This window comes from Grammomys surdaster, unplaced genomic scaffold, assembly GCF_004785775.1.
Source record: "Grammomys surdaster isolate TR1022 unplaced genomic scaffold, NIH_TR_1.0 194, whole genome shotgun sequence".
In the NCBI taxonomy this organism is placed as follows: Eukaryota; Metazoa; Chordata; class Mammalia; order Rodentia; family Muridae; genus Grammomys; species Grammomys surdaster.
This window is the reverse complement of record NW_021604639.1, coordinates 4,612,876-4,623,125: the sequence shown is the minus strand read 5'-3', so window position 1 is coordinate 4,623,125 and position 10,250 is coordinate 4,612,876. Positions and strand designations below refer to the sequence as shown.

Sequence of the window (10,250 nt, the reverse complement as noted above, 5' to 3'; positions counted from 1 at the left end):
TGTTTTGTTTTGTTTTGTTTTGTTTTGTTTTGTTTTGTTTTGTTTTGTTTTTATCTAAAATGTCCCAGGTTCTTCTTTGGCCTTTTCTTCTTTGCTAAGATCTATTTTTCCCATTCTAGAGAAGTTTAGTGAGCATAGCTTTGTCATGATAGTAAGAACTACAGTCTCAGTGTTGGTATATTCTTTGTTCACTTAGACCTTTTCCAACTGTTGGTCACAGGAGAGATTTTTAACTCAAATATGACCATTTTCAGTGTGATGCTGTGAGCTCTGGATCTTACTCTCGTGTTAGCTAGCGTTCTCTGACACTAGCCAATGGAAGACTTAGATAAAGGGCCCTGTGCTACTGGCCCTTTCTTCTACAAGAGTGCTAAAGTGAAGTGAACCTAGTGTCTGCTCCTGGAGTGCAGGGTTTCTATTATTTGAAGTGACCCAGGTCAGTAAAAGTTGTCCCTTCTCTGGTTGGATATTGTCACTATTTGTGGAACATCAAGTTGTGCCATCCTAACTTCCTTGAACCAACTCTAGTTGACCTGATGATGCCTTTTAGTGATCAGTTACTTATTTATCAAATAGTATAACAATATCTCATTAAATAATTAATAATAGTTTATTGTGACCAGGTAAATTCTTTTGGTGAAACTGAGACTACTGACCAAATGAGCATAGCTAATTTCAACAGAACTGAAAAGAAAAAGCCACTCATCACTTGTCATGCGATTTTATAATGCACAGATCCTGACTGCTCTACAACTCCAAAATGAGAAAGAAACTCTTCAATTCCACTCTGGTACCTGCTCCTGTGGTGGTGACCGGAACTCCTTGGTTTTCCTGGCAGTGAGTGCAGCAGACATGTTTAAGGCTTGCATGACTTCATTATACCTGAACCGTTGATTGTCTTGGAGTTTAGCTACAAAGTCATCTGAGAAGGCTACAATGGCTTCGATCCGGTGCCGAACCTGGCAGTCACAGAGGTACTGAAGCAAGAGGCACATCTGAGAAAAGATTTTAAAAGACATAGCATTAATATTTAATGTGTATCAAGTCATAACCAGTGTTAAATGTTCTTAGTTTCCCATTATCTCTAAAACACAGAATCCTAACACTTGACAAGCAGAAAATGTCTTTAGTCTTACTGAATGAAGCTAACATGTACAAGCCAGCATAGTAAATGCATGCCCCTGCAGGAGGTAATCATTCAGAGGTCCTCTGTGGTACCACAGGCAGAGCAGCCAATGGATAAATAAGAAAGAGTTCACAGAGGGATGTTCTGGGACGGTTTTTATGATTGGTTGGAAAATAGAATGCCTTTCTTTCAAAATGCATTTAATTGGGTTATAACTCAATTGGGTTATAGCTTCCTCCTTGTTGGAGGAAGGGTGTCTTTCCTTCTACGTATGTTTTTAGTGGCTTTGTCATGATGGCTAGAATTTTATGGGTCTATTCACATCTATCATTGGTCTAAGAATCTGTTTCTATACCAATGTACCATTAGGAAAAAGAACACAGAGTGAACATTGCTGAGCTTAGATATCACTGAATCCCTGATCCAGGGCCAGAAGGGTCAGAACGTGCTGGTCATATACAAGCTGCTTCTGAGGTGAAAGCTCACTGCTTAAGTGACTAGCTTGGTGATTTCTTATAGAAAACCAAATAAATTTTAACTGGTAGAGTATTTGTTGAGAAACGTTTGCTGATCACTGTGTCTGTGAAAGGTCTGGAGATATAGCTCTATGGTAGAATACTTGCCCAGGAAGTATGAGACCTTGGGTGAAATTCCAAGGAACACATGAAAAAAAAATGCACAGAAACTCAGGGGCTGAAAAGATGGTTCAGAGTTAAGAGAGCTTGTTGCTCTTCCAGGGGCCTTGAGTAAAGTTCTCAGTACCCGCGCCAGGTGGCTAAAAACTTCCTAACTCCAGCTCTAGGGTGTCTGATGTTCTACTATGGCTTTTGTGGGTACCTGTTCTAACAGGTCTATATCCCCACATAGTTACATACATGTAAACGAAACTAAGTATTTTATAAAGTAAGCTGCCTATAAAAGAATATGAGTCTAATTTAGAAAAATCACAACTATACTCAACACCCTTTGTAGCAAACACACAGTAGTCCAAAAGAAAACTTTAAAAAATCCTGCATGTCAAAGTAGTATGATCATTTCAACTCGTAATCTCTTCTCTTCCTCTTCCTCCAAGTCTTCTGTCAAAGTACAGGGTGCCATGAGGGCACTGTGCCCTTGGGTTTGGACAAGTCTTGCTGAAGAAACAGACTCTAGGCTGCTATGTTTATCTCACCTGCTCTGCTTTCCTTGGAACAACCACCTATCCAGCCTCGGGCCCTGTGCTGTGCTGTCTGCTGTGTGTATAAAGCTCCTAGACCCTCTACCCAATTCCCCTGGTTGCCCCTGTGAAACCTCAGCTTCTCTACCTGACCTCAGCTGAAAAATCACCACCTACAAAGACTCTTCTCCCTCTAACAGAACTCCAAAGAGCTTTCTTCTAGCAATTCATCTTTGGCATTGATATTAAAAAGAAATTCATGATCAGGTACAAATTTCCCTAGAGACTGTGCACTTCTAGAAGGCAGAACTCATACTTGTTTCCCTCTCTCTACACCAAGCACATGGTCCAGAATACAACTCCATTGATGCTTACTGAGTTGATGAGCAAAACTCAAAACCAATGAACTAATACCAATGAACTAATGCTAATAAACTAATGCCAATGACTCAAATGTTAGACTAAACCACCGAAGAGGCATGAATTAAGCAAACTCCATAAACCTTGGTGAACACAGAGCCAGGCAATGTCTAGACTCTTTACATACATGTTGGAAAAGATCACTCTTGCTTTCTAAGCAGAGAGGTATGTGCATGTTCTAACATGAACAACAGAGGAGGTGGGAGGAAACGGGACAATTGTGCCTCAAATTCACACCACTATCATGGGGGGGGGCGGTGAAATGGTTAGGAGAAACATGGGGAGACACACGAATGAATGGGTAGTGAACTGTGAAGGTTAAGAGTAGAAAGTATATTTATAAAGAGCAATACAAGAGAGAAAGGAAGCCAGGTGGGTTCTACTACTTTAACACTTTAGCAATTCTGAAAGTCCCTCCATTTTTCCGCAGTTACCTGTAGTTTAACGGGCTCCGGGAGTTTCATCTGGAGCAAGCCTTCCTTGGGCCTTTTGCCCCCTTTAGCTTCTTCTTCGCCTTCCAGCTTGGAGTCTTCTATACTGATGTCCTTCTCTGGGGTGCCTCCTTCCTCCTCTGGAGCGGCAGCTTCCTTAAACACACTGGGCTCTATCAACTGCAGGATGTGCTTCAAATCCTCATTGTGAAAGATGCCCATGATGAGCAGGGTGTAGAACAGCTTGATGAGGGGCACAAAGAGGAACTCCGTGGTCCCACCCACAGGATCCCGCGCATGGAGGCTGCCCTCCTTCACTGCTTCTGTGAGCATCTGGATGGTCTTGGCCTTGAGGATGTCCAGTGGAAACTCGGGACTGTACTGATAACAGTCATTGCTAATGCTCACGAAACTAGGAGAGGAAAAGCGCATCCGAGGCCGGAGCGAGGTGCTGAGGCCTATTCCTGGAAGGCCATGTTTTTTGTTCTCATCTGGGAAGAGGGTGATGCTCTTTGTCTCCTCTGTCATAGGGACGATGAACTCGTTGTTCATCATGAGCCTGGCGGTGGCATAGGAGCTCAGGTGGATATCAATCAGCAGGTCATAGTAGCCAGCTCGCAGCAAGCCAGGCATGTACTTGTTCTCGATGGCATAGAGCAGCTGAGGTTCGTCTACATGGCTGCACAGTGCGTGAGCTACCCGGTGATTCCCAAGGGCACAGACAGCAGAGTAGAGGCGGAGGGTGTGATAGTGAAACTGCAGCAACTCCTCCTGCTCTGTCAGCTCTAAGATATCAACAGATCTGTGGAAGGAAGGAGGGGAGGGTTAAGGGAGCAGGCCCCGACATCTTTAAATCTTCTGACACTTAGTGGCTTCACAGTATTTGCAAATCATTTCTAGTTGGCCTACATGTTTTCTTACTTAGAGGATTTAAGCTGAATGTGTCAATCCTAAATTCATCTAGAACTTCCTTCATCCTCCCTGGTAGTGAGGCTGTAAGCACCCTTTTAGATATGGGTGTTTCAGCCCAAGCCTGGGATTCCCCAATGTCAGAGCCTGAGAATTCTTGGGGTGGGGGGAATCCTGCCTTTCCTTTTACAACAAGCTAACATGAAGTGAAAAAAAGGCTTTTCCTTGGTCTGTAGTGCCACTGTCTCTGCACTATGACCCCAACAGGTAAGAAATGAGCAAACAGAGCTCTCATCCCACTGATGCCTATCCTCAGGCATACTGCACTGACCCTGCATCACCCACCAGATCGACCCATGCATGGTACAGGGTACATGCATGCAGCTCATGAAACAAGAAATGCAAATGGCATTTTCCTCTTAGCAAAATAAAAGAGTAACTCCCTGAACTCTTTTTTATTATTATTATTTTCTTCTTTGATAATTTCATATACTCACGGATGTGAGGGCATCCACAGGAGTGCAATAGGCCTACTAGGGACCACACACCCTTCAATAAACTAAAACTGACTCTCCTTTTCCCAGTAGCCATCAACGCCTATTAACTCTATTATGGGCTTTGGGAGGGCCCTTCCAGTCCATCCTAAAATGTTGATTGGCCTGATCTCATGCAGGTCATATACAGATGGCCTCAGCAGCTGCTGGGCATTTGTAAGTGCAGGGACTCAGTCATACCCAGAAGGCCATGCTTTGCTCCAATCCGCCCTGATCATCTGCTCTTACAGTCCTTCTATTCCCTCTTCCACAGGGTTCCCTGAGCCTTGGGGGAGGGGTAATAAAAATGTCTCATCTGGGGGCTGAGCACTCCAGAGTCTCATATTCTCTTCACTTTGACTAGTTTTGAGTCTCCCAGATCCCTCCCTCCAGTGCTGTAAGTAGCATCTCTGATGGCAGTGACCTTATCTATGTCAGCCTGGGCCCTTAGGTCAGCTTACTCTGCTTCACTTAAACCACATGGCCAGGTAATACCTAACACCTCATTTCTGTTAATGCACATTGTTTCTTGGATATGTCCACATCCTACTGAATTTAAATCATATAGATAGTGCAAGAAGACACTGGCATTACAAGCAGATCCATGGCATAACCTCATGAAAAGAAGGACCTGCTCATCCAGAAAAGCCTTCCTCCAGTTTTCTTCCTCAACTGCCAGCCTGGAAGAGCAATAGTTCTATGACCCATAGAACTTGAGCCAGAAACAAATGTTCACTAGAGAGCTACTGATTTCTCTAGGTTGTTAGTATGTCAAAGCCTGACAAATATAACTCATACCTTTAACAGCTTCTGAGGGAGGAACTATTTCATATCTCAATGATATTCACTTACTCATCAGACATTGCTGTGTAGAACACGTTAAGCACTGTGCACAGTGTGAAGAGCACGAACAAGCTTGCGGCCATTGAAGGGCTCCCTTTCCAGTTGAGGAGAGAAAGCCACATCCCTCCCCAAAGAAGAAAATAAATAATAATTGCAAGGTTGGAGAGATGGCTCAGAAGTTGAGGGCACTTGCTCTTCTTCCTGGACCCATAACAGGTTACTCACAACTGCCAATAACTCCAACTCTAGGGAATCCAATGGCCCTTTCTGGCCTCCACAAGAACCTGAACACATATGGATTACATACATATAAAGAAAAAAGAAAAAGAATACTGGACATGGTGGTTCACTCCTTCATCACTAGCACCAGGGATGCAGAGGCAGGCAGATCTCTTTGTCGTTGAAGGCATCTAGATCTACATGGTAAGTTTCAGGCTGGCCAGGTCTTAAAATTAAATAACAATTACAATGTACATTAGGAAAACCACAAAATGCTGGCACATACCTACTATGATTCCTAACTTTCAGTGATTTCTTATGCCACTGGGGACTCTTTTCCTCAGGAAAGCAGGTCTTATCAGATTTCCCTGTGTCTGTAGGGGATCCTGACATAGGCCAGGCCATGATTGGTCACTAAGGTCAGGGTGACCTTAAAGCAGGGTGATGTTGTCACTTGAGAACCTATCTTCCCTTGCTGTAGTTATCCAGGCGCCCCCTTGCCATCTCAGGAACCTAATTTCAGTTATTTTTTTTCAATGCAGCTGTGTTCCTCACATTTAGGAAAATCCCAAATCATGTATAAACTCTAGACGTTTAAATTATTCTTTTACATACTGTATTTATCACAGACAATATCAGTGATAAAACACCTTCTGTTTCTCATCAAGCCATCACAAAATATCCTAATGTGTGTAAAGTTTTCTACCAGTAGAGAGGAGAATCTTTCCTGCACAAAAAAATAACTCTTCTCTAGTGCTTTCTCTTCCTCGTTCTTTATTTTGTAACATCATCAGTTACAAACTTCTGATAAAATGCTTCCTCATACAGAAAGAACTAAATCAATCTAATCATCTAAAGAATATGTGTGTATACATACATATACATACATATATACATACATACATACATACATACATACTGTAGCAGTATATTTCCCGCTGCATTAAACTTGGTATTTTGGGAGGAGCTAAGGAGAGAGGGGTAAGGAGAGGAAGAGGAGATAGAAGAGGAGAAGCTAAGGGAGGAGAGATGTAGCAGCACTGGAGAGCCACGAATGTATGGAGAGCAATCCTGGGTAACAACTTATATCTAGGTTAGTTAATTGGTTAACACTTCCAATTGTGTGGGCATCTTGTTAATTTGAGCATTACCAAATATATAAAGCTATTGGATAATCTTTAACCATTAGAGTCTCATTTCTACCAGGTACCATGTGGATGGCAGGATGGTCTGGGCTCAGCCCAACCTTTTGGAGACAGCATGGAAGATTGGCAGAGCCACCTTCCATGCTGGTGTCTTGTGGTTGGCAGGGCCAGTGTCTCTGGTGGCCTGAGCAGAGCAGTGGCAAGAATACCTGCCGCTGCTTGTGACCTCAGGCCTAGCCTAGTCAGGAACATGGATGGTGGCTCAGTAACACAAGACAGACCAGGTGCTGCTGGTTTAAAATAATACAGTAACAACATACATACATATATAACCAATAATAACAAAAATATCAAGAGGATTTTATACATGAACACAATCAACTTTCATAGTATCTATCACTTCCCCAAACTCTTTGGAGTTACAACACTCACATACACACACACCATCCTCTTCTTAAATCCATGTCCTCTTCTTTGTTCAAAATATGTATGGTATGAATGTCTTTAAGTCTATATCCTACTTGTCTAACTAGTATTGTGCATGTACACCCAGGAGTGGAGATGACCACTGAGTCACAGGTACCCTATAAAGGAGCTCGGATTGCTCACTCCCCTTCTCTCATCAACCTCTGATGAAGATCTAAAATTCAGCCTAGCCCTATCATTACTTGAAAATCAAAGACTTGAGAGGGAGAGTCAGGCTATATAATGAGTCTTGCCTTGTCTTCAAGCCAAGCTTGCACTTAGTTTATGACCTAGTGTTTCCATGTTACCTTGATACCTTACCTTAATGCACAGCCTAAGAACCTTAGTTCCTAACCCATAACAAAGATGGCTGAAGTGAAACCTCTGTGATTTTAAAGGAAGCCACAGGAAAAGACTGGAACCAGAAAGCAGAGCCTTGACACTGTCATTGCTGCCTAGACCACGCATACGCCTGCCACTGAAGTCCTCTCATTGTCTTCATGGCTTTTGCTCTTTAAGTTTCTTGGACTCACACATGGTTAAAATGAAGAGTTTTATAATATAGTTCCTAGCATCTTACCCTCAAGCTCTCCCAGTTCTGCATGTTATTGCTTTAGTAAGTCTCATAAATAACAAAGTGGTAGAGAAACACACTCAAGCCTGAGCTACACAGGCCATGGTGGGAGGCAGCATGAAGTGTGTGTGGACGTGTGTAGAGTTCAGAGGCCAGCCATGGGTATCATTCCTCATAAGACACTCACTTTTGGGGTGGGGGCTAGGCTGGCTGCCCAGTGAACCTCAAAGATATGTTGTTATCTCTACCCCACCAGCACTGGGATTACAAACCCAGGCCACCATGTCAGACTTTTTGCACACAGCTGCTGGAGATTTAAGCCCTCACATTTTACCTTCTGTACCTGACTACTCTTTTGAAACACCCAAACCTCCCCTCTTGGAGACTTTAATTCCAAATACCACTTCAAATGGTGAAAAGTGCCTGAGGCTCACCTGTTCTCCTCAGGGATATGGAGGGACATGAACTGCAGAGGATCCAGACACTGTACCAGCCAACCTTGGCGTTCACTGATTCGAGAGACATCCACCTTCAAGAACTGGTTGGGCATCCGGCTCCACAGGACATGCGACAGAAACTGCACATGCAGACGTGGAGGACACTGAGGCACGGGGTTTTTGTGCTCGCTCTTAAACAATCCCGCTGAGAGAGGCATCACATTCTAGAGCATGGAGAGAGAGAGAGAGAGAGAGAGAGAGAGAGAGAGAGAGAGAGAGAGATCATTGTTCATGTCACTTGGGGCTGCTAACACACTGACTCATATTCTGCATAGAAAAGAGCCGGTGTAAATAAAATGCACTGAGAGTTTAGATTGTGCAGGTAGAAATAATAGAATATTTTTGAAAATTTTCCTTCAAAGCTGGGCGGTGGCACACGCCTTTAATCCCAGCATTTGGGAGGCAGAGGCAGGCAGATTTCTGAGTTCAAGGCCAGCCTGGTCTACAAAGTGAGTTCCAGGACAGCCAGGGCTATACAGAGAAACCCTGTCTCGAAAAAAACAAAACAAAACAAAAAATCCTTCAAGAATAAATGGAGAAAAATGTGTCAAGAAAACAGCTGAAATGTCAGGATTTGGAGGCAGGGAAAACAGTTAGGGGTGTGTCTTCCCCATGAGTGCCATGCAAGTATGACCAAGGTTAAGCCTGTATTGATCCTGATGTTTCATTGGACTGGGCTCCGGGGAAACTGGCATGCCTTTTGAGTACCAGACACTTTGACTTCAGGAGATTCTACTAAGCTCTCCTTCATCATCTACCCACCGCCACCCACTCCCCCATTTTAAGCACATTCTATCTAGCCTGCAAAATACAGTAGATAAACCCATCTCTCTCCCATGAAAGTCAAGAACTTGATGTTAATCAGCACGCTTTATTTCTTTTTTCCCAACCTGGAATGGGCTGTTTAAGCCAGCCTTAATTCTTCTCATTTCAGAAGGAAAGGTCTCTGCTTTGCTCAGAAGTATTTGTTCATGTATGATCCTGACAACATGTCTGCTTGCCTCTCAGAGGAGCCTAGGACAACAACATAGTCGCCATCTTTGCCCCAGCTTCAGCCTCTCCTTCCCTTTGGAGAGCCCTGGACTGTTTTCTACAGGAGCTCTCCTTGATATTTCTTATTCCCTCTTACAACTGGAAAAAGACGTTTACTCCAGAGCTCAGACACTGTTTTAGATACTGAGGATATGTTGATGAACACTCCCAACAGGGCTCTTACTTCCTACAGCTTCCGCTGATCTTGTTGGAGATGTAAAGAAAAGCAGGACAGGAGGCTACAGAGGAATCCCAAGACAGCCGGGGAATGGGGGCAGCGGCCCAGGAGAGAGCAAGGGCCATGTGGGGGAACGAATAGAGGTCTGTGATGGTTTAGACATGGATTTTCATCCCTGGGGACACACAGATTTTAGTGTTCTGAGCAATGAGATGCTAAGATCTGACTCATGATTTAAAACAGTGAGGATCACTCAGATTGTAGTGTGACAAGTCAAATAGCAAGGATAAAGGAAACCTCACCAGGAGGCTGCTGGAATCGTTCCCTAGGAACTCACAAAGCAGCAGAGAGAAGGAAAGTGACCTCCATCCACACACACTCCTCTTGCCATGCCACATTCCTTCCTGAATTCGCCATGATATAGCTTCTCCTACCACTTAGTGAAAAGTCTCCCACTCCCTTCACCAAAAGTCCTCCTTCATAACACATCTACACGTTCCGTCACCTCAAGGTCCACTGACCACTGTAGGTCAGCTTGGGTCTGTGACCATTGCCACTCAGAGTCTGCACATGCAGTGGCCTCTATAACCTGCCTCCTCGGTTCTCCTCAAATAAATGCTCCTGGTGGCTTGTTCTCAGCCTCGCTCACAGCTACCCCTTCCTTAGTTGATTCAACCAGATTCTCCTTCCTTCCATCATATATATATATATATATATATATA

General features: G+C 43.7%; 1 protein-coding gene across 1 annotated transcript in view; it reads right to left on the bottom strand.

Annotated features, from left to right (window-relative positions):
• The window catches only part of Ryr2 (ryanodine receptor 2), a 424,465-nt gene that overhangs the window by 176,165 nt on the left and 238,050 nt on the right, over positions 1-10,250 (bottom strand). Inside the window, exons 37-39 of the mRNA XM_028769855.1 lie at positions 8,256-8,482; positions 3,137-3,935; positions 795-995 (exon numbers count right to left, since the gene is read on the bottom strand). Of these exons, the coding sequence (XP_028625688.1) occupies positions 795-995; positions 3,137-3,935; positions 8,256-8,482 (1,227 nt within the window). The remainder of the gene's footprint in view (positions 1-794; positions 996-3,136; positions 3,936-8,255; positions 8,483-10,250) is intronic.